This window comes from Rhamphochromis longiceps, linkage group LG11 (genome assembly GCF_057381845.1).
Source record: "Rhamphochromis longiceps isolate RC_006_pf linkage group LG11, R_longiceps_female_GT1.1, whole genome shotgun sequence".
Classification (NCBI taxonomy): domain Eukaryota; kingdom Metazoa; phylum Chordata; class Actinopteri; order Cichliformes; family Cichlidae; genus Rhamphochromis; species Rhamphochromis longiceps.
In genome coordinates, this window is record NC_140567.1 from 25,747,608 (window position 1) to 25,771,677 (window position 24,070).

Consider the following 24,070-nt stretch of genomic DNA (forward strand, 5'->3'; position numbering starts at 1 on the left):
GAAATCTTGGCCCAGATATCTGCTGGCTTCACTGAAAGTAAAAATCAGGTGAGATGACTAGCCAATGAGTTCCCAGATTTTGTTTGTCCAATGCTTTAATTGCATGATTACCAGACACCTGAAAAACTGAGAATATCTCCAACATCCTGAAAAATTAAGAAATTGTAACAAACAACTTCAACTAAAACAGAGAAGGGTAAAGAGAGTAAAGTTTGTGGCAATTGCTTCGTTAAGTTTTTTGGTGCAGGCTTTGAAATAAAGTGCACATCTTACCAGTGGAGTACCAGAGACCCAAAATAGAATTGAACAGGTAATGGCTAACAGTAACACAGCCAGTGTGAGTCCTTGAAAGGCCTGATGGTGTTTTTGATAAACTGAATATTTGATTTTAGTCATTTGTGTCTGCATCTCCTGCACTGACTGCTTTTTAGCTTTCAAATCCCATTAGACAATGGCTTGTTTTTCCCATAGACTGTATATAAAGGATGGCCTGAATCACCAGGGCATTACTCGCTGATTTGTGATGTGTCGTTTAGAAGCTTTGGCTGGAGCCATCTTACTTTTGTGAAACCATACATCTCAAGGATGGACATATGCTTTATATGGTCAATTTACTCCTCGTGGGTGTGTAACTCACGAAACAAACACATTGTTTTATTTAAGAACAAAAGACTTAAAACAAGCTATTAAGATCATCTGAAAGTATTCACTAACAGTCTTTTTTCATAATAATAATAATAATAATAATAATAATAATAATAATAATAATAATAATAATGGATTGCATTTATATAGCGCTTTTTCGGGACCCCTCAAAGCGCTTTACAATGAACAGAGGAGTCTCCGTCCCCTGTTGCCAATGTTTCTTCCATCTTTTATGTACATATTTTTATAAATATATCCTTTTCTTCTTGATCTTACGTTTTCTTGAGCTCTCGGTTGAAGTTTAGCTGCTGGTAGACGGCGATAGACCATGATCAGGGCAAACATTGTTCTCTGAAAGTAAAGATTCTTTTTCAAACAGTTTTCAAGAAAGACTTCTCTGATGGTCTCTGACACATAAGATTAAGCTCGTTCTGGTTGTGCTTCTCTTTTTATTATTTAACTGACAGAAAAAATTATATAGTAAAAACTGAAGAGGAGTGATTGGTATTGGAAAAAGGTTATTATTTACAGCTCTAATTAAAAAAATTGTTTTGGGAGGAGTAATCGCCTGTTAAATGACTGTTTGATTTATTACTTAATCATATCCGTGAATCTAGATAAATTAACAGGCTGTGTAGTGCAATAGAGACGCTCGCATTTTGTCTTGTTGAAATGATTAAATCAAGCTTGGCAGTGCGAGCAGCAAGGTTTGGTGCATGCGCTAAAGTTTAATGTAAGATGACAGACGGAGAAAGTGAAGCCAGAGGACACAGCGGGGCAGAGACGAGAGAGCGAGAGGTGAAAAGACTGCAGATGGCGGGCTGTTGACTGGCGATGTGGTATAATGATGATGATGTAATGAAATGGGCACCTGTCCTCAGGGTGTGGATGAAGAGTGTGTGTGTGTGTGTGTGTGTGTGGGGGTGTGTGTGTGGGTGGGTGGGTGGGTGGCGTCCGTTGGGAGGTTTTAGGGTTTGTCATGCGGCCCGACATTCCTGTTCACTGAGTCAATGACAGAAACTGAGTTAGACGCCCACCCAACCCCCGCCTCTTTATGTCACCCTCAGCCAACCCTGCATATCGCTGTCAGTAACCCTTTCCACTTTATCACTGCCCAACACTCCCGCAGCCTCTCACCCCCTCACCTCGTCCTCAGATAGCGCCATCGTTGGGTAATCCCTGCCTGGGACCGCGCTATCTGGATCGGTTGATAATGCTGCCGCTGGAGCAGAACCGGTGCAGATATCTGAGACCTGTCTGTGTTCATTCCATCGCCCTTAGTTTCTTTCTCGCTTTAGTTCTCTCTCTCTGCAAATGCCCAACAGAAACGGGATCACTGGAGCCCTAAGGAGGTGGCTTTGTGCGAGCTGGAGAGCTGCATGGAAAGACAAAAGGGACTGAAGAAATGGGAAAGGTGTATTCTCAGAGATGACAGGTCACAGTATTTCACAGCAGGTGGCCTCATAAGCTGTGAGCATAAACTTGGAGGTGCATACGGGTATTACTGGCAGTCCGTCTAATGAAGTCACTTGTGACTAGTGAGAGAGGTATTACCGGAATAAGTGACAGTGACATTACGCATTGCATGAACAGTACCAACGGACATTAAAGCAAATAAAAGCAAAGGTAGGAGCGTTACATTTTTCCCCTTCCACTCACTGTCTGTGTGAGTTATGAAGCATAAAGTCCGGAACTTTTCCCAGAAATGACATAACAACATTATGCTCCGTGACCAATGATGACCACTCATGCTCTAATGGAAATATTAAATTTCCCCTGGACATGTGCTCCACACGGAGGAGAATTTTTCTCATATCTTTATCCGGCCTCTGTCTTCCTCTCCTTCTCTGTCTCTATCTCCCTCAACCCTTCCCTTACAGCTCAGTGTCGTTACGCCCTGGGGATGGAGGATGGCACCATCCCAGATTCTGACATCACTGCCTCCAGCGCCTGGTCAGACTCCACAGAGGCCAAACATGGAAGGTGGGAAGTGTGTGTCTGTGTGTCTGTTGTACCTGGAGTTCAAAGGTTACTCTCAAATACCTAAGCACATTTCCACAAACACAAACTTTTGTCTAAAATCTGTAGTTCTTCTTCCGCTTATGCTACAGTCACAACAAAAGTGATCTTTTTGCCTTTTAAATGGTTACTCTGAAGATGGCCGCAGTCAGCTGAGAGAGCAATAAAACAGCAATAAGATGAACTCAATGTGCAGCTGAAGGTGATCAAATCTGTTGCAATCTACAGAGACAGAAATTCACAATACCTGTTTAGATTCAGAGTCGAGCCAGAACCTCAAAGAAAATGCAAAATGGGCATCAGTAACCAGTATACAACCAGTTGGCAACCAGTTGCACTGAGTAACAGTAAGAGACATATTGCAGATGAGTTTCTGACTTGGATTGATTACAGTGTGTTGAATATGTTTGCATTTATGAATTAGATGCAAGTTACTTTCAAACCTTTGCCAGTCTTTCTGATGTTCTGACTGCAATTGTTTGGAGACAGGTTGCCTCCCACCATGCAACCTGTGCAACTGCCTTGTGATTGAAAGCTGGTCGCCACAACCACCTGCAGTCACCAGACATCTACAGACTTTTCCAAGTTGCAAGCAGGTTGCCATCCCGTTTTTAAAGAAGAGTTTTTGAAGAGTTACGCTTGAATTCTGCTTCAGCAAGAAATCCACTTCATGACTTGATGATGTAACCGGAAACCCCTCTAACCCCACGTTGTAACCTCCAATGTCAGTCAGACTCAGTGAGGGCTGCATCGACCCAAGATGAGTTACGTTTCTCTAAAAAGGTGCATGCCGGGTTACGTGGAAAGTTATAACGCAGGGTTAAGAGCGGTTTCTGGTTACGACGGCTGAAAAACAGTTTTCAACAGCAGTGATGTCACCGTGCACCAACACACACACCGTTGGGTTCACATCTGCATCAGAGCAACTAAGTGAAGGTTTCAGGGGATGATAAATTGCTTGCTTTTTGTCCAAGTGCTATACTCTGTTACTATTAGAAAGTAAAAAAATGGCAGATTTACAAGGTTTTTTAGGACGGCAGCAGCGACTCGACTTATTTTGGATGTGTGCTGTACAGTAATTAAATTCAGAAGTTCTTTTCCTATTATTCCTGGCTGTCACCGCTTTGATGTGGTGAGATAATACAGCTCAGACAGCAGACATCACCATGCAGTGAAAGTGTAACAGTGACAAAATGAATACAGACTTGATGTTCGCTGTGACGGATTACGTAACTCGAATAACTTCTCAGAGCGTGCGATTTGATTTTCACACTGTATTGAGATCAAAAAGAACAATTAGACGCCTGGAAGTAGGGAAAGTAGGGAAAAATGCTAATGGATGGTTTGAGAGCAGAATGATTAGGGTTGATGTGAGGTGTAATGGATTGACGCACGCAAAACCACAGGTGTGGTGCTTCTAAAATTGGGTTGCTTTTTCTTTCCAAGCCAGCCACGGGAGAAAGCTTCCTATAAAGAAAACATAATCACCTCTTTGAATAGCAGCACCGACTGGGATCTCAGCTGGTTTCTACTTGATAGGGCGGATTTAATAGCCTTGTAGCGCCCATCTGAATTGCCGCCCACATTTCTGATTTGTTCAGCGAATCGTATACAGTCTTTAAGTACAGCAAAATGGTAATTGGGCCCAATTATCAGGCTGCGTTATCATCTCTTTCAGGAGTCAAGATGTCACGCTGGCCACTTGTCATACTCTGTAAAAGAGCTGCTGTTGTATTTAAACTTGCTGAGCAAAATTGAAGCGATCTCTCTTCCACAGGAATGAGATATTCCAGTGCTCATGCCAGGCTGATGTGCTGTCTTATTTTCAGTCTGTTGGCACCGTGCTAAAGTAATTTTTAGCAGGTTTATTAGATTAAGGTGGAAGATGATAGTTTGTGTGTGTCTTCTTAAAACCTACTTGGTAATTAGATCACCACCTTATCTGTCTGGCTGTAAGGTCTGCAACATGTTACCGCCACGTGTAATCTGTGGGATCGTGCATGTGTGTGTTTGGGTTCACTTGCCTCCATCAGCTTGCTGGGTTGGGTCTCTTGGCAGAGCGTCTAACCATGTGGAAATGATTATTAGTGCAGCCTCTTTTTAAGGCACATCAGGGAGATCCAAAAAGAGAGAAAACAGAGAGAGCAGCGGACATGAAGATTAAAATAAATAAATAAATAAAATAAGTGTGAGGTGGATCGCTGCAATGGCGTGCTGAAAGGTAGGGGGGAAATTAATCTGAAAGCAGGGTTTTTGAGGGAGGGTGGTGTGTGGAGGGAGAGATGCAGAGCTGGTAGGTGATTACTCTTGGCCAGTGGAATACCAGCTTATTGGTTGGAGTGAGAGAGGAAATGATGGAGGGAATGAGTGAGCTGTGAACAATGGGAGACGAATGAAGAGTTGGCTGGTATTTAGGGAGGAATCAAAAGACAGACACACAGTGAGACGGGAGAAAAATGAGTTACTTGGCAGAGCGCTGTTCTGTAATGTTATCCATGCTGGCTGGTGCACGCTAGCTCTCCCTCCTCATCCTCTCTCCATTAGAGGACACTTGGTGGAGCCCTAATGTGTTGATATCATCTTGTGGTTCCCAGCAGCATGATCTCACCCGCTGAGGGGAGAACGGGAGTGATTAAAGTCCAAGCATGGCTGTCAGTGCGACAGAGTTGATCCAGTGATTTGTTTTGGTGGTCTGAGCAGCAGCTTTCATTTTGAGAGAAGCCCCACGGTGGTCAGAGCGCGGTTGTGGCCTGGCGTCTGTTCCAAAGCTCCTCGGTACGAGTCGGAGTCGCACACAGCCAAATTTGTGGTCGTCGTGCGGCTGCTCCGCGGTGCTGCTATGAACTTTTCTTCTCAGGGTTAGGGTTTGGGCTGAGTGAAAACCTTTGGTGCGTGTGTGGTCGTGGCAGGCCTGCGAGCAAAGATTGGTCCTGACGCTCGACACCACACAGATCTTGTTGTGAGGTTTGAAGAATGTGGAGGAGCCGGTAATTTTCACTCTGCTCCTTTCATCTCGTTTCCTCTCTTCATGAGCCGCTTGTGTTCTCTGCTTTTTCCATGAGGTTGGTTAACTAAACTAAACGGAGTGCGCAGAAACATTTCAAGATAAAAACTAGACTTTTGAAAACTGAAACCACATTCTAGACAAATAAACAAACTCTAATGCAAAATACATAAATATATATGCATATAAAAACTATATATAAAAACTGAAACCAACATTTTTAAACACTGAAAGCAGGAAATTCACTCTGGACCCTAAAGTGAAATTAAAAACAGATTCAACATCAACTAAAAATCAATATACAGTAATAACAGGGCTCTGCAGGTTTTCTCAGTCTCTCTGTCTTTAGCCATTTCCAGTTTTTATGCATCTTTCTCTCTTTTTCAGAGAGTGTTGTCATATTTATATGTGAATGTTTGGCTGCTGTAAAATCCAATTTGTGCTGGTGGAGGACTGGACTGTTTGTGCTGAATTCTCACTTGTACCTCTGCACACTGCCGGCACTCGGGGATTTGATGCAGTCTGCCGGTAGTCATGTTTCTATCTGCGTGCGAGTGTTTGCGTGTGGGACTGGGATTTCGTGAGCTTACGATTTGTGTTTTCGCTTTAAACAACTTGCAGTTTGTTTTCCTTTACTGTTATCTGACATTATCATCTCTCTCTATCTCCGTCTCTTTCTCAGGTTGAGTACTGGAGAGGGGGACGGAGCGTGGTGTCCATTAGGATCCGTGTTCCCCAGCGGATCAGAGTACCTTCAGGTGGGATGCTCATCTTTTTCTGCTCTGATATGCAGGTGCACTTATTGCTCACTACGGCTGCTGGTTTGGTGAAAGGTATTGATTGATATTTAATGATTAACGAGGTGTGAGTGCATTTGTAACCGTTATAAAAGTCTGTTCAATAATTCAGACAGATTTTTACTTTGAGGTGGTTTTACAGAAGCTATAAGGTTTCGTTGGGCATAATAATAAAGTGCAAATATACTGTTTAAACATTTAGGAAAAAAAATGTGGAGTCTGCGTTTTCTCCTTGTGCATGTGCGGTTTTTTTTCTGCTTCCAGGAACTCTGGTTTCCTCCCACAGCTACAAACATGAATGAATGTGAATGCGAAGGTTGCCTTTCTCTCTGTGTTAGTCCCTGTGATGGACTGGTGATCCGTCCGGGCCATACACAGCATCTCACCCATCACAGTTAGGATAGACTCCAAAGGTTAAGAAATCGGGTGGATGGATGTTTGTTACAGTTGTGCAAAAAGTGCAACAAAGATAGGATTTTATTTTACCAGTCGTTGTGTTTGTTACATCTGGGCAGAAGCAGGGTCGCTGTTTTCCTTTTTCTTCTCCTAATGCATGCGTGTGTCACTCCCAGCTTTTAGTAGATACTGAAAGACAGATAAGATCTCTTTATGCTCTTCATGAGTTCTCCTTTCTATCTTTAAAAATCATTGAAATTGCAGTGGTGAAGAAGCTCTTAACTGTAATCCTACAAGAACACATATTTGTCAGTCTAGACCGCGCTAATCATCTTTTCTCTACATCAAGGTCATCGATATCCTCCCAGATCAGCTCTTTGCATTCTGAGCACACACTTTTTAGACTATCGTTAGCATATGAAAATAAGTCCTAAAATATATTGAAATTGAACAATATGAGTAAATGTAGGTGAGTTTGGAAGCATCCCAGTACTTTTAAATCTTGTTGGCATTTCCAGCTTTCTGAGTGACATACGTTATGATCATCTGTCATCTGTAGATTGACCTGCGCAGACTCCACTTCCTGGCTCTGGTCGGCACTCAAGGTCGCCACGCTGATGGGCACGGTCAGGAATTTGCACGCAGTTACCGGCTCCGCTATTCCCGAGATGGAGAGAAATGGATCACCTGGAAGGACCGCTGGGGCCAAGATGTAAGTGGGATTTTTCTCACGTCCTCGCCTTGATTACAAATGAACTGGATCCCTCTGTTTCTGTCACGCCTGGTAAACAAATGGAGCGAAATAACAGTTTAAATGTCATTAAATGAGCAAGTGGGGTGTCAACACAAGAAACATACTGCTGAGGGCGACTCCATTATTGATAGGATACGACTTAATATCCTGGGGCTGTTGAGTATAAATGAAGTGTTAATCACAGCTATCTGTATAATTCATTTGCATTTGATTTACTTATTATTCATTGTGAAGTTGAGCAGTTTGGAACTAAGCCAAGCTTCCGGCTGAACAATGCAACGAATGCATGTGCAGAGTTTATATTCTTTTAAAGCCTCTATTATTGCATCTGTTGAATATTTGATTTGGTGATACATGGTACTCTGTGTTTTGTACCACTCTTACATGGCAGCTTGGGAATTACAAACTCCGACAACAAAATGTTTAAGGAAGGTTACACTGTTTGGCTCTCACTTGCATTTACTATTCTGGACCTTATATTGACACACAACAAATATTGAGAAACTGCAAACCGAAGTAATTTTTTTTGCGTTAATGTGTTTCATCTAAAAACAGCCTGCGGCTCTAACCTCTCAAATCAATCATTCTTTGCACCTTTATGTATTAAAGAAAAAGTTCAGTCGGTTCATTTCAGCTCCTCTTGGATTAACAAATTCAGAAAATGCACTGAATAAAATCTGGGCGCCTTAAGGTGTGGATTTATTCAACCTTACAGTTATTAGCAGAGGCGAACAACATGCTGTGTGATTGAATATTTGAACTGCTCTCCCCTAGGTGGTGTCTGGTAATGAGAACACCTATGATGTTGTGCTGAAAGACCTCGGACCTCCCATTGTGGCTCGCATGGTGCGATTCTACCCCCTCGCCGACCGGGTTATGAGCGTTTGTCTTCGGGTGGAGCTCTATGGCTGCCTTTGGAACGGTGAGTGTGTATGAGCGTGGATTTGATGGACAACGTCCCCGATTTTACGAACACTCGTTTTGTCTGTGCTAGGCGATGCGTGCCCTCCAGTTTAGATAAAATATTTCATATGGTGAAGATGGCTTAGCTGGCTGTCGTCCCAGATTTGATCCTGTATCAGATGGTAATGATCACAAGTGTGTGGGTTGTTTTTTTTCCATGCATTCCATACATCGAATTGAGGCATTCAAATTTACAGCCTTTGTGGGATTTGGCCAAATAAAAGAAGCCCCATATTGATGAATGGTGTTGGTCTCCATGTTTGCTGAAGCACAACACTGACTCACTGAGTATTTATGTCTCCTATCCTGCCCCACCCACCTCCCTCAGACGCTCACTGGGTTGTCAGTAAATCACAACTGCCACTGGCACTAAAAGACCAGTTCCCGGTCTGTGTCTTCAGGGACACCATCCCTCTGAAATATGCTTGAATGTGGCTTTCGGCTCTTTTCCCTTTTCGTTTTTCCTACGGGCTGGAGATTATGCAGAATCTACACAATGTAATGCTGCCTCTCTAAAGTCTGATATGGAATGAAATAAAAGGTCAAATTATACATATTTGACCTTTTATTTCATTCCATATCAGATTTTAGAGAGGCAGCACAATGTCACCCCATTATTATTCCTTAGCTTTAACTTTGGACCTGCTTGGCTCTCAAGCACTCGCACACCGGTACCTGCAAATACTCACATCTAAAGACACATGTTTATGTGCAATCAGGGTTTGCTGCACATATGTTATGTGAAGAATTGTGTTTATTTTGGGTAGCAAAGCACCGGGCTGGAGTCAGCGTTACTGACGTCACCTCTGTTCTCAGGGAGTGGGCTGATTAGGTGTACATTAGAGGCAAGGAGGCTCGAGTTCCGCTGGTGGATGGTGACTGGGCCAAGCAGGCCCGAGAAGCTGGCCTTTTAGTTTGTTTTACTGCTTGAAATCCAGCTGTAGCAGTTCTTCCCTGCAGCTGGGATTTCTGTTGGCTCTGTACATGTTGAACTACTCACAATGAAAACGGGAAAAAAAAAATGCTTGTTTCAAGGACCTCTCGACTAATATTTCTTCCCGTCTTGCCGTGTTTCAGATGGGTTGAAGGCTTACACAGCTCCAGTGGGTCATGTCATGAAGCTGCCCGGCATGTCTGTGTATCTCAACGACTCCACCTATGATGGGAGCACGGAACAAGGGTAAGACGTACATCTGCTCCGAGCATCTTTTCCATTTTCATTTTTATGCACAAGTATGCTGGATTTCCATAAACGCCTGGATTTCGCTTTAATGGAAATGTGCAGGCATGGCCTCGTTTATAAATCACGGCACTGCAGCGGCAAATGTGAAATATGATCATGACAACAATTCACACCACATTAGTGACACCCAGAAATGTGGGGTGAAGCGCTATCATGATGATATTTGTGACTTCATCAATGGAGTAACAAAAACTGTGCTTATCACATCTGCTAGCTCTGAAGCCAAATCCTCTCATGAGGTTTATCCAGTCGGCCTAATCGAAAGGGAATGACATTATTTTCTTTAGTTGTTCGGGGATTTGAGGCATGTTTCCTGGCCGTGAGGTTTTTGGTAGGGAGCCATGGAGGGGGGGAAATGGGGGTGGTGTCCACCCTTGCGTGGGCTGTGCGCTTAATGGGGCTGAAATGTTTTGTTAGCCAGTGATGTAGCACTTTTGATGTAATCCAGACGCTCCCGTAGCAAAACGCACGGGCGAGGGCTCATATGGTCGGCAGTGGGGGGAACTGTTTGGGGATCCAGTTCTGTTGCTTAGTGTTTGCTGTTTGCTGAGGTGTGTGTTTGTAGGGGGAAAACGAAGTGGGGTTAAGGTTTGTGTTTGAACTTGTGTTAGTGTGTGTGCATCCTCGTGCACACAGCTTTATTTCTGCTTTAAATGGTAAATGTACGGGTCCTTACAAAGCACTTTCTTTTCTTACTGAGCTCTAAAAGCCACACTCAGACACACAATTGGTGCTTTATTCTGTGCCATTATACACTTTTTCTCTCTCTCTTTTTTCTTTTAACCTCTGGTGCGCACAAAAGCCAATTTGGGGTTCAGTAGCAATGCAATAAGTGCCCGAGGACACTTCAACACTTTGCACTACCTCTTTAGCTACAGCTACCTGTTGCTTGTTTGTGTGCAGGATACAGTTTGGAGGGCTTGGTCAGCTGTGTGACGGTGTCCTGGGAGGAGACGACTTTACAAAGACTAAGGAGTTGAGGGTGTGGCCTGGGTATGACTACCTGGGCTGGAGCCGGGAATCCCTCGGGCAAGGCAGCGTGGATATTGAGTTCCACTTTGAGAAACCACGAGTCTTCCACCACATGCAGGTAGGCACTCGAAGTTGTGCTTGTGTGCAGTAGTGCGTGTATAAATCTGTGCAGGGCGTTGTTACCTCTGCAGATAGTGTAAATCAGAGATGCCGTTGCGGCTAAAAGCGATAGTCAATGGTCTGTGCCTTGGAGGAGATCCACCTTGTAAGAATGATCATCTTTAGAAATCGTCACTCATTTTATCGCAAACCAGTTTTTCATGTGTTGAGATAATCTCATATCAGGTCACATTTCAGTGCATTTCCTGTGTTTTTGTTTTGGGTGAATGGTTAAGAGGACATGGCAGGACTTTGTTCATGGAGATGTGAAACTGCCATAGTAAATGAAAGAAAGAGTCGGTAAATATCATTAAAATCTACATTTTTACAGTTTAAAATTGAACATAGACCTTGACTTATTAAAGAAAATGTGGCATAAATGGTTTCCATTTACTTCCTCCTGCTCTCCCCTGTTTATTCACACGTCCATGTATTAATATTAATTTAAGAAATACTCATTTATTTATGGATTTATTTTTGTATTGTTTTTTTCTTTGCGTGTATTCCCGCTGGTAGAAAACGAATAGCTTTGTTCTGGCTGGTGCAGTTACACTTTGAATAATCCCCCCTTTATAAGCAGAAATGCATAAAGAACGAACACAAAAATAAATACATTTTGGGGAATAAATATGAGGGAAAATACAAAGGAAAAATCATACATGTATAAACAGGGCAATCAGTACCAGGAGGGAAAGGAACACAGGAGCTTATTAAAACTGAGATTTCTCTCTATATATAACAGTTAAATTGATTGGTGCATTTAAGATCATATAAATGTATTTATGTAGTTGATATTTATTTTTTTGGCAGTTAAACCCTCCACAGTTTCCATCCAACAGGAGTCTCTTTGTCTGTGTGATACATTTCAAAGCACGGCTCAGTAAATGGGGCGTCTTTGATGCATATCATCCTTTTCAGCTTAAAATGAAGATCTTTTTTTCTAACTGTCTGCCAAAAAAACCCTCCAAAACTTAAGTTGAGAAAACCAGACAGCAGTCGAATCAAACTTTCTTTTTTATGGGCTACAGTCTGAACGTTCGAAGCACCTCGATGCGTCCAGCTTCTCGAAGGCACAAAAATGTTAACTTTTGTTAACTGCTCTGTGTCTGTCTTCCTGTCTTCCTGTGTTATGAACAGGCCATTGACTTGACAAAGAAGTATTTGTAATTAATACATTGTTTTGGTTGATTAATTATCTCATTAGCCCAAAACAATCATGTCCCATTTCTCCATCTGATGAAACTGCTTAGAAATTCCTTTGTCTCCAAGCAGCTCGGGCCCTAAAACGAACTCCATCAGCACCGTTATGTGTCTGTGTGTCTCTCTTTTTAAACAGCACTAAGTTCCTTTATCTGCAGCGTCAGGAAGCAACATTTTTACTGGAATAGCTCTGCAGCCATTTAATTAGTTTGAATGTGCCATTGTTTATGATGGGACAGTGCATCAGTGCTCGTCTCTCTGGGAGCCACCAAATTGCATCACAGTCTGTTTGTGCGTCTGTGCGGCTTTTGGGGTTAGTTTGTGGAGCAATGAGGGGGATAATGGTGTGAAGCAACCCAGTTTGAATTATAACTGTGTTGTCTCATTGGACGCGGACTGGAATGTCGGTTTGGGTGAGAAGCACCATATACATCTCTGTGGATTGAACAGCCTGCATGCCTTAAAAAGGGCACAAGTAATTACTCTAAAATCTCCTGACAGTGACTGAACATTTTTTGAATCTTTATTTTCTTTTTCCACGTGTTTTTCCACAGTTTACCTCTGTTACCTTTTAAAAATCTCTCCCAGCGGTATTCGTGGTGTTTTTCCTACGCTTATCCTGTTTTTCTTGCCTTTTCCCCAGTCGTTTTCATACACTAACCTCAACTGACACGCAGCGTTACACTAGCCTGCCCGAGCGGATATGTCAGACACACAGGTCAAATAAACAAGGAGAGGGAACCTGAACCTGATTCTGGCTTGACTCGTCTCTGAAGACCGCACTTCCTCAAACTGTGTTTAATAAGAGAAATCTGCCCTTTGACATTTTGTCAGCCATAACCTGCACTTCTTACACATTTTCTAAAGTTTCTGTTCTGTTCTTTGGGCCTTTTTGTCCAAGATTTTTGCCCGTGCATGTGGACGTAGACAAATATATCCCTTGATTTCTTAACGTGTGTCTTACATTAAGCTTTTGCAGCTGCATTCCCTGAAGGAGTAGTAAATTTCCTTATTTCTGTTGACTTATCAGAGCTCTACCTCTACCACCAGCTTCCAGTGCATACCCACACACCCCATTTTGTCCCCTTTCCAAACAGAAACACTTGCACGCCGTGTGTGTGTGAGAGAGACTTAACACGTGGATTAGGTTAGAGCAGCTGGCCTTTCAGTGTGTAAGGTTTACAGCTAACCTGTCAGAACAGCCTCTGCTCTCTAAGAGGGGATTTTTTTTTCTATCTCGTTCTTAATTTTCAGTCTCTTAGATCTATACTTTTGACCTCAATTGACTAACCTCCATCTTCCCCCACATCCTCGTCTCTTCTTGTCAAGCTCCTCTTTCCGCTTCCAGCCACAACGACTCCTCGTATATTAATTCAGCTTTTATGGATTCTTCCGTCTTTGGCCTTTCCCTGCTTGTAAAACAGAGAAGATATATCCTCTATTCTCTTCTCTTCTGTCATACACTTTCTTTTCTTCTACCCTCCTTCTCTCCTCCTGTGTTCTAATTTTGTTAATTTGCAGCCCGGCTCTGCTCTAAGTCGTGCCAAAGCAATTATGGCTCAACAGAAAGAGAATGTGTCATTAATTTTGTGCGTTAATTTAATCTCTTCCTGCCTTTCCGCGGATAATGAATGACAAAGGTCTAAAGGTTTTCCAGATATTTCCATGAGCTATAGGTAGTGAAAAGATTTTGTAACTGATTGCAACTTTTTCTTTCTTTTTTTGCTTCTCTGCACTCACACAATTTTCTCCTTCCTCTAGGTGCACAGTAATAACCGTCACACACAGGGTGTCAGAGTTTTCAGCAAAGTGGAGTGCCTTTTTAAGCCTGGCATCCTCCAGCCATGGTCCTCTCCTGCCCTCACCTTGCCTGTGCCCCTCGAGGATCTAAAAGACCCCTCGTCACGACCCATCTCTCTCCCACTGGGCGGCCGGCCGGCTCAGATCCTCCGCTGCAAATTCTACTTTGCCGACCGTTGGCTGCTCATCAGCGAGATATCTTTCCTCTCTGGTAGGAAACAGAATTGAGTTTGTCCATTTTTTTCATCTGTGAGATGTGTATTTTAGCCACTCTGGCAGGCGGTTATTGCTTCTATAGACGCTAGGCGCTTACATCACACATATCCTAGCAACTTGCACTGTCGTGGAAGTCAAGCTGAGTTTTAGCTTTGTCTAGGGAAAGGCTAAATATAGATGGCACCAAAACAAAAAGCCAAAAAATACCGACCTGTGAGAGTTTGGATTTTCATCCATGCTACAGCAATTAGCTTTCCTCAGGTGTTCAGTGTAAAATTTAAGTAAAGTGGAGCTGCTGTGGCTTTTAGAGTGAAGCTTTCAGCCTTTTAACTGATCAACATGTTCAGCATTTGAGAGTCCTCTTTTGGACATGAACAGAAAAATCATGCTATTCTCTGAGACATTATCAGTACTTTCCTATTCAGAATTTTAAAAACCCAAAGCAGCCCATCTGTGAACATAATTAGCGTTCATTCTTTTCTACCTGATCTAAAACACTATTTTTAAAAAAGTGACTATTTTCCCTCCATCTGTTGTCTTCATTATCTGTGTCTAGGTTCCAACAATCAGGCGCAGCATGAAGGCGAACAGAGAAAGATGAGTTTCATGCCTATCTGAGTCAAAGTCGGATAGAGGACTCCTCTGCTCTCAGCTTCAGATTACTGTGACTAATTAAGCTGTCTTTTCTAGTTAAAAACACTGTCAGGTGTAGTTGGATAAGAATCAGCCGAGTTATCTCACCAAACTCAGGTGGCTCAGATCAGTGGACCCAGCAGTGGCCTGACACGTCTTGCTGCTGGACTCGAGCCACACTGGTGATAAATGACCAAATGAGGTTTGGTTCAAACGTCTGACACGTAAAGAAAGGTCGCACGAAGTCTGTAACGGACTTTATTCACAAAACTACCGACAAATGCAGCTGTATGCTGTGTTAGTTAGAGCTGGCTCACATCTGGCATCACAAAGCGGTCGGCCTGGTTGATAACCTGTTACTCAACTATCCACCGGGCTAGCATTGCTGGCTTAGAGGTAATTTCAGAGTCAGATGTTCCTTACACCCTCTAATCACGTATGTCTACAGTCTATCTCTCACATTAGGGGGTCCATATAAACATTCGGCGCTCATTCATTCTGCATTCAGCAGCTGAGAGTATGCTCAGAGCTCCTCTGCTGTCAACTTTCACAAACCGAACTCCTTCCAGCTCCCCGGTCGACTCCTGCATTAACATTTAGTCATACGTGAGCTACAAGACCGAGATGCTGGCTGTGTTGTGCAAACAAAGCAGAGTATGTTATTTGATTACCTGCCGAGGGTTAGTGAGCTAACACAATCAGTCATGCTAATCGATAAGGAAAGGATCAGTTCCCAGTCAAAAACAAGGTAATTAAATCCAATGAAATGAATTGGCTTTCTCTGGAATAACAACCAGCTGTGACCACAGTCACTGTTTCCTCACAGCTGAGGGCTACCAGAAGGTGTGCTGCGTCACACAAAACCCTCTAAACACATAAAACATGATTTATTTTCATTAAATTGACTTCTCCCCCTCCCCTCTGTCTCTTTTTGGTTATTCAGAGCCGTTTGAGGAGGATGTCACAGACACTGATTTATTTCCTCCAAATATTCCCAAGATTCCTGGCACCAAATCATCTTCTCCTCCTCCTGTTAATGTCACCTCCTCTGCTCCCACATCGAGCCGCGGTGCCTTCAATTCCACTACCGGGCCTACTGGTGAGTCCTGCGCTTCCCCTCTATCCCTCTGCTCATCACCCCAACATTTATCTCCCCTCTCACTCTTTCCACTTACCATTCCTTCTCTGTTGTCTCCTTTTATCACCTGCCGTGCTCTTTCATTTACCCCTCCGTGGTCCATGCTGCGCTCTACCACATCTCTAATTCCCCTGATCTCTCTATCATCTCCTATCTCTTATTTTCCAGTTGCCATGAGTGTAAGCATGTTGGCAGTGCATCTGTGTCATGCGTATGAAGCAGATCCAGAGGCATGCAGCGCCAAAGGAGGCACGTGTTTGACTGGCCTCTGTCGTCATCACGAGCTCTGAAATTTCTTTGCCTGAACCTCTGTGCCCGATCCTTATCTAACACAGTGTGTTGTATTTAAAGGAGAAATCAGGCTTAAAATTAAAGGTCAATTGTTTCATTATGGGTTTTTTTTAATAACTTTAAAGATTGCTGTATCGGAGTAAAAGAAAAAAGGCAGAATTCTGCTTTCCAGGACTTTTTTTTCCTCTGCTCATCACTCTCTTCTGAGTCTCCATCACTTTTCTTCTCATGCCTTCCTCCTTTGTCCATCCCTCGCTCCTCCAGAACCCCCCACCACCACCACCACCGCTGTCATGATGGACACCACTGGTAACTGGACGCTTTCAGGTGAGAGGAAAAAAAGAGAAGAGGGGACGATCAGAGGGGTGGGGAAGCTAACTCCATCCACTCTGGCCCTCCTCCAACATCTTAAAACTGTCCCATTGCTCGGTAGAGAGTATGAAGTATAATGGGAGAAGGATTACAGGGGCAGTCTTTGGCACCGGGCTCTCTCCCCTGGGTTTGAAGATATACAGCTGGAGGAGAAAACACTAACCGAGCTATAGTAAAATTTATTTATGTATGAATAACAACTGGGCTTCCTGTGGTCTCACAAACTGCATGTTTTTCGGGAACTGGCTCTAGTCTCCACAGCTAGACAATAACAGGCTTTTTAGAAAGCTGGAAATGGTTTTCTGTGGCGTGTATGCTGCTTTGTCCTCGTTACTGGCTGCGGTTGAAGGGCTTTGTTTGGGTTTATTTATTACCCGCATGGTATTGAAGTGACAGACAGAAAGGGGCCGTCTTCTGCTCTGACATTGTAATGTATCAATTGATGGTAAATGTGCGCGCATTAGCGTGGGCGCAGGTGTGTGTTTGTTGATGATATGCATTTATGTGCGCACATCTACGGAAATGCATTATGCACCATATTGCATGAGTTTCTCTGTTGCCTGTAAGAGTTTGTTTATGGGCAAAAGTTTACACTAAACTGTACCGAGGAAACACTTTCATTCATCTTTCAAATTACACGCCACATTTGACCTTCAAAGGAGAAGAAATAGCTGCTTGATTCTGATTAATAGTTGACTTTAAAGCGCTGCATAAAGCCAAACAGTGTTGACATACTGTTCTCACAGCAGCGGGCTCTGAGAAGCTCTCTGGTATGAGCGGGCATACTAAATGCATTCTCACACAGGCAATCCCTATCAGATGCTTTGTAAGCCTGATGAAACCGCGACCTCAGTGAGAGCGTGACTGTGCCGAAAGAGCAAATCCTCGCAGTCTGACCAGAGCATTAACTCAGACCAGCGTGCGGTCTCTCACAAACACCCACACACGAAGACCCCGGTGTTGCATGGTGATCGATAGACATGACGTCAGACCCGCATGCAACTTTTAGGAAATCAAGGAAACATGCTAACATTTCATCCTCTATTTGCCTTCTCCAGGGCCGGCGTTTGCTGCTGTTACTCCAAGGGCGGGGCTTCCCGTGGCTAAAGACGACAGCAGCAATACAGCCATTCTGATTGGCTGCCTGGTGGGCATCATCCTTCTGCTCCTGGCTGTGATAGTTGTCATTCTTTGGAGGCAGTACTGGAAAAAGTTACTGGGAAAGGTGGGTCCAGACTCGGGTCACATGGCATTCCTTTTTAAACTGGCGCTCATGGAGGATCAGCTCATGAAACATTTTCTTATTTATCCCAAGTGGTTTATATTCATCCGATCTTGGGTTGTATCCAAAGTCAGTCATTCGTTCACAGTTCCCCTATTCCCTGTTTTGGGAATTTTATGTAGGTTACTGTGTAGTCAGTTAAACTTTCCAACATGACGATGATACAGGACAAAGGTACACCGTGGAAGAGATACAGAGGTTAATAATGACTAATGATTAAATGCAGAGTGGTGTATAAACATGCAGAAAGTGAAAAGGAAACACTCAGTGCATCATGGGAAGCCCCCAGTAACCCAGGTGTGTTGCAGTATAAGTAAGGGAGGGTTTAGGGTCACCACATCCAGCCCATTTTAAAGTATGTGTGCACTGTGGGATACTTTTAGTGCACGAGTATAGTAATACTTCAAATGAGCAGCTCTACAGAAAAGCCAACTCATTATATACTCATAATGAGCAGTGTGGGCTTTTTCTTCTTAAACATAGTCCTGATTTTATTAGCCGAACTTTTGAAACTTTTGTTTTTTCCCACGCTCGTTCCAGCTAAAACATGTTTGTTTACTTTTGCAGAAAGCCTTGAAAACCTCAAAAATTACGATAATTTTCTAGAGAACCGAAAATGGTAAACGGTAATTTTGCTGTTAACAGATTCAAGGGGAACTACTTTCTGCTGAATAAATGGCTCTAAGCGAGAAATGTGATTAGCCTGAGCTGTTCCTTTTACCCAATTTTAAGTGATTGATGGCATCCTGAGATAACAACTGCCAGTCTTTTGGCAGAGACACTCTGCATTTCCATCTGGATGTGTAGTGGGAATCATTTATTGCTAATTGTGTAACGATCAGTGCCCGTTTTCACGGTTTGATCACACATCTGCTCCGGAGACTCAGATGGTGCATTTATATTGCCTGAATACTCTGCCCTCCCCAGGCCCAAGGCAGTCTGTCCAGCGATGAGCTGCGGGTTCACCTTTCGGTCCCCTCAGACAACGTGGTCATCAACAACACCCACAGCTACTCGAGTCGCTACCAGCGCATCCACACTTTTCCAGATGACCGAGACCACGACAGAGAGGCAGAAGGGGAGTATCAGGAGCCCAGCGCCCTGCTCCGGCCCCGAGATCACAGAGACAGCACAGGTACCTATTCAGTTATGTAGGATATGGATGGAAATGTTTGATTCATTGAGGGGTTAAAGATTTCTGTTGTAGCTGCTCAATCCAAAGAAATCACTCTTAGTTTTGATTGATGCTAAACATGTGGTGACAAAGATTGATCAGCCACTTGCAGCTGGCTTGGAAACGATGCACTCTTCCACATGTACAGTGTGTAAATTTCTACAATAATGTATGTGGTTTATACGGATTGCTTTGTTGATCATATCAGAAAGCAAACACATTTGGAGACGGGGGAAAAAATGTGGCATGAATGTCAAGAAAACAATAGTTTTACAACACGTTCCACCATGCTAAAGTAAATCAAACTAAACACCCTGCCAGGGAGAGGGCCTCCATGAAGATGCACAGCACAGAGGGGGCACAAAAGAGCTATTGTTCTGGGAAAAGGGAAGAAAAGCAACAAGGGAGGGGGGAAAAGACGAGTAAAGAAATAAAAGGCATTCCTTTGCTTGCATTGTACCGCAGGAGGTCGGCATGCCATCTTTACTAGGCGCCTGTGTGAATTTGAAATAACACGAGTAACAGAAACATTATTTTATCCACTGGTTCTTGTTATGTTTGATTGTTGCCTGAGTTACGTTAACTTGCCTGTTTTTGCAATGCACTTTTGTTCTGTGCTCCATGTGCCAGCGCAACCCCACCTCATCCCTTTTATTATGATGGATATGCTAACATTGTCATGCTAATCATTGGTATTTTGTTTTGCTGTGTTTGTACTTTGTGCCACTTTCTGTGCGTTGTACGATCCACTTTGTGGTGCCTGTGTATACCCCACCTCGCCCCGTGCATCCTCTTTTGTGTGTGTGTGTGTGTGTGTGTGTGTGTGTGTGTGTGTGTGTGTGTGTGTGCACTCCCAGCCTTGCTGTTAAACAACCCAGCCCATTACCTGCTCCTACCAGATCACAGAAAAGGCTCGAGAGCATTAGTCGTCCCCAGCTCCACACAGGTTCGGGAAAAGAGCCTCAATGTGCCCCAGGGTAAGAGACCTCAGACTGGGCCAACAGTCAAGAGGGGCCCCTGCTTCATTACCTACCTATCCATCTGTGACTACCTGAGTCGAGACGGCAGATGTGCTGTCGCAGTCGAGACACAAACATTTCTTCCTACATAGAATTAGTGTATTTTGCATGTGTCTGACCTCTCCACTCATTTCTCATTCACTCACCACTCACATTACTCATTGCTTGTTTGAAGGGATGGTTTGGCTCTTGGGTAATTCTAAAAGTGTTCACTGACTAACAGACTCAGACTTTTTTCTTTTTATAAAGCTTGCAGCGAGCTGAGCCAAGCTGAAAGCATAGCTGTCACACTAGCAGTCATGCTGCTGCTAGATGCACTAAGCAGCATGGCTGTAATGATCAACTGGATGGTCCCCCCCTGTAGTTTGTACCTTTCACTGAGTGACTGAGCAACTCAAAGCTTTTATTTATGAAGAGAAATTAAGTTACTGACCAATTTATTAGGTTTGCACCTTTTTATGCCTTCAGAAGTGCCCTACTGGCACCCAGTGTGGTCTTTTTGCTGTAGCCCATCTGCTTCAAGGTTTAAAATGTTGTGCATTCAGAGATGCTCTTCTCTCTTCATTCTTCATTCAGAGATGCTCCTCGCTTATAACGAGTGGTTATTTGAGTTATTCTTGCCTTCCTATCAGCTTGAAGCAGTCTGGCCAGTCTCCTCTTACCTCTGACTTCAAAAAGGAGTCACTGGATATTTTCTCTCTTCGAGCTCATTCTCTGTAAACCCAGAAATGGTTGTGTGTGAAAATCCCAGCAGATCAGCAGCTTCTGTAATACTCAGACCAGCCACCAGCATCCGTGTCACATTCAAAGTCAGTTAAATCACATTTCTTCCTCATTATGATGCTCTGTTTGAACTTCAGCAGGTCTCTTGACCATCTCTGCATGGCTGAATGCAGTGAGTCACCGTCATGTGATTGATCAAGCAGTGTTGTTTGCTGGTTTGCAAATATTTATGCTCACTGTTGTTAGTGAGCTTGCATTTTTAACTTCATTTTACAGAAAAAGAAAATACATCAGAGGACAAATGTATACAAGACATAAATCACAAGAAGTATTGTGACAAACTTTATCAGACGAATAATTCTAAGCGTCTTACTTCTGAGTAGGTCACAATTTTTGTTGCTGTGTACTAAGTGGTATTAGAGACAAAATTAGAGAAAATGTGAATTATTATTTTCAAAATTTCAAATGACATTTCACAAAAGCAAAGTTTGAATAGAACAATGTGCATTTTTTCTACCTCACCCACTAGTTTCTGTCTTTCTGTTTCTCTACTTGGTGCTTAATTAAATGTCAGCCTACATTGGTCTTCACAATCCACAGCAGAATAAAAATCACAGCATTGTTTTCTTAACTTTACGTCTATCTGTTTTTAATAAATAGAAGCAGCATTATTAAAAACACTGAATTAATAATTAATTACAAGGCTCAGTCCTGGATCGTAATCCTGGCGCCACGTCTGCAGTCGTTCCTGGACTCTTCCACAGTTCCCACCATTGACTTCCACATTTGTGGGTTTGATTGAATCATTAATTATTGGACGGACCGCAATAAAACTAGCCTCGACGGCTAAATGCGGTGATGCCTTCGCTTCACGTCATCTGGTCACAATTTTAATTTGTCTAATAATTTGGTTCATGGCCAAAAATCGGTAAAACTAATCTTGACCAGTCTCGTGTGCACGTTGTGTTTTGCTACCTGTTTAAAATTAACATGTTAGTCCTGCCGCTGTGAGCCTGTTAGCATGCTGCTGTTTGCAATCAATCACAGCTGTACAGAACTGCAACGTGGCTTATTTTAATTTTTACTTAATTGTCATTAATTATTATAAAGTCCAAAATGCTGAATTTAAGCAGTTGTTTAAAACATAATTAATATTCATGGGGCCGTGGGTGCTCAGCTTGAAGCGGACTAAAAAGTCTCTTATCGTTCCCATTATTATTTTAACAAAAATATAACAACTTAGTATTCAAAGGCCACACTCCCCGCAAGTGTTTGACTTTTATGAACTGTTGAAACCTCATGAGAGGAGTTTGTGTTGAATGTAAAGTTACCCCTTGTTAAATTAAATATTTCAGAGCTGTTTAAATTCTATTAGTAAGCGCAGCAGCACATTTTAATTAGGTTTAAATCTAAGCAGAATAGACCGATGCTGTGCAATACATGAAAGGGTTTTGGGGTTTTTTAAGTAAGAAAGTTTAGCCTTCAGTCAGGAGCGTGTCACTGATTTTGACAGCACCTTCACGCCTTTCACGTCACAGACCTCCGTGATTTATTTCTTATGGGGGTGATTCAGTGTGTCCGCTTAAGCAAAAGTCTCCCCTGCCATCACTGCGTTGTGTGAATGAGCATACCAGACACAACCGCAGTGAGAAACGAGCTCACAAATTTGTGATTGCTGATGACTCTTAATAAATTAAGACGATCTAGAGATCCCCAGTGTGCGCTGGAATTTCTGTTGGATGACAGTTTCTGAGTTATTCTTCCTTTAGCTCAGCGTCCAGGCAGATGAATGACTGCACAGCTGTGTGGGCCCATCATTTGCTCATTTACAACGGTGAATTTGTGAGGTCAAAACACCTTTTGTGTGTGATTTCACTCAGTTTGCCTGTTTTACTCTTCTAGTAGATGTGCTGAACGTTATTGAACAAGTCTCAAATGATCCAATCCATCCCTTCACAACAATAATTCCCAAACTGTTTAGAGACAGCTCTGTTTTTAAAATGTATTTGATTACACATTTCTTCTCTCACAGTAGTTTCTCAGTCTCATCCAGCCTCTCTGCATCTTCCTCCTCTCTTCAGCTTGTGGTCTGGACTTTGACATGGAGAAAGGTTTCCCCCCAGCACAGGATGAGCCTCCTCCCTACCCCGGGTCCCCTCCTTACCCTTCTCTCTCTCCGCCCGTGTCTCCCCCGATGCCCCCCAGCGTCCCCCACTATGCAGAGGCAGACATCGTGAGCTTGCAAGGTGTCAGTGGCAACAACACCTACGCTGTTCCGGCCTTGGCCTCTTCAAGCCCCGGAGCTGATGCTGCCCCGCTTCCAGAGCTGCCGCGCCAGTGTCTCATCTTCAAGGAGAAGCTCGGGGAGGGGCAGTTTGGAGAGGTGAGAAATGAGATGAAAAGTAACTCCAGTGGGTAGAAGGGTGAGTGTGCTTTAACAGTGCCTGCCTTTTTCATTTTTTGGGTGAAAGGTACACCTGTGTGAAATCGAGAGCCCTCAGGACCTTCCTACACTGGAGTTCCCCTTCAATGTGAGAAAAGGTCGCCCCCTTCTGGTAGCTGTGAAGATACTGCGCCCAGACGCCTCCAAGAACGCCAGGTCTGTAGCATCATATGTGCCTCAGCCTGGACTCTGGCTTCAGTGTGATTCACAATTGTTCTTTCTGTTATCCCACCCTAACTTGTCTTTCACGCTTCCTCCTGAGGTCCTTGAACCTAATAAGTTTCTTAATTATCAAGGAGTATTTAGTGGTCATTTGAAAACAAATCATTGGATATTCTCAGGTTCTCTGTTTTATTTGAAGTGTTAACCTTTAGTAGAAGTTTGTTGCCATTTTTGTAAAGCAAACCTTGTTTTCATGTACAAATCACTCACAAGCCACTCGCTGGTGACAGCGAGCTGATTACTGCCTCTACAATAAATTCCTGCTTCTCTCTCTGATCTCTGTGGATCAAAAGTTAATTAAGAGAATTCAACTGCTTATTTGATGCCTATCACTGTGCAGACATCTCTCCCTGTCTGTGACCTCTAATGACATGTTTCTGTCTTGGAACTAATTGTAGGTTTTTTTTGGCCATATGTGCACAAACTAGATGAGGTTTCTGGGTGTCTGTAGACTTGTAGGTGTTTGACTCCCTTCACCTGCTGCTTCTTTACTCCGGCTCTCCCGGAGTTTTGCTCTGAGCAGATTAAATCAGCACGTGTGAGCTTATGTTCAGGGAACATCTTCCCACAGATTTATATTTGAGGTTAGTGAGAGCCAGAGCTAC

At 43.2% G+C, this 24,070-nt stretch overlaps 1 protein-coding gene across 4 annotated transcripts in view; it reads left to right on the top strand.

Moving 5' to 3' along the window:
• Nucleotides 1-24,070, top strand: part of ddr1 (discoidin domain receptor tyrosine kinase 1) — a 51,742-nt gene that overhangs the window by 23,171 nt on the left and 4,501 nt on the right. The window contains exons 3-16 of one of the 4 annotated variants that reach the window (XM_085423312.1): nt 2,526-2,628; nt 6,351-6,426; nt 7,421-7,573; nt 8,390-8,537; nt 9,656-9,758; nt 10,725-10,911; nt 13,914-14,163; nt 15,745-15,900; nt 16,495-16,557; nt 17,661-17,827; nt 18,812-19,019; nt 19,916-20,035; nt 22,882-23,183; nt 23,272-23,399. In XM_085423312.1, the coding sequence (XP_085279438.1) occupies nt 2,526-2,628; nt 6,351-6,426; nt 7,421-7,573; nt 8,390-8,537; nt 9,656-9,758; nt 10,725-10,911; nt 13,914-14,163; nt 15,745-15,900; nt 16,495-16,557; nt 17,661-17,827; nt 18,812-19,019; nt 19,916-20,035; nt 22,882-23,183; nt 23,272-23,399 (2,164 nt within the window). The remainder of the gene's footprint in view (nt 1-2,525; nt 2,629-6,350; nt 6,427-7,420; nt 7,574-8,389; nt 8,538-9,655; nt 9,759-10,724; nt 10,912-13,913; nt 14,164-15,744; nt 15,901-16,494; nt 16,558-17,660; nt 17,828-18,811; nt 19,020-19,915; nt 20,036-22,881; nt 23,184-23,271; nt 23,400-24,070) is intronic. The other 3 variants (XM_085423313.1, XM_085423315.1, XM_085423314.1) reach the window with 3 other exon arrangements.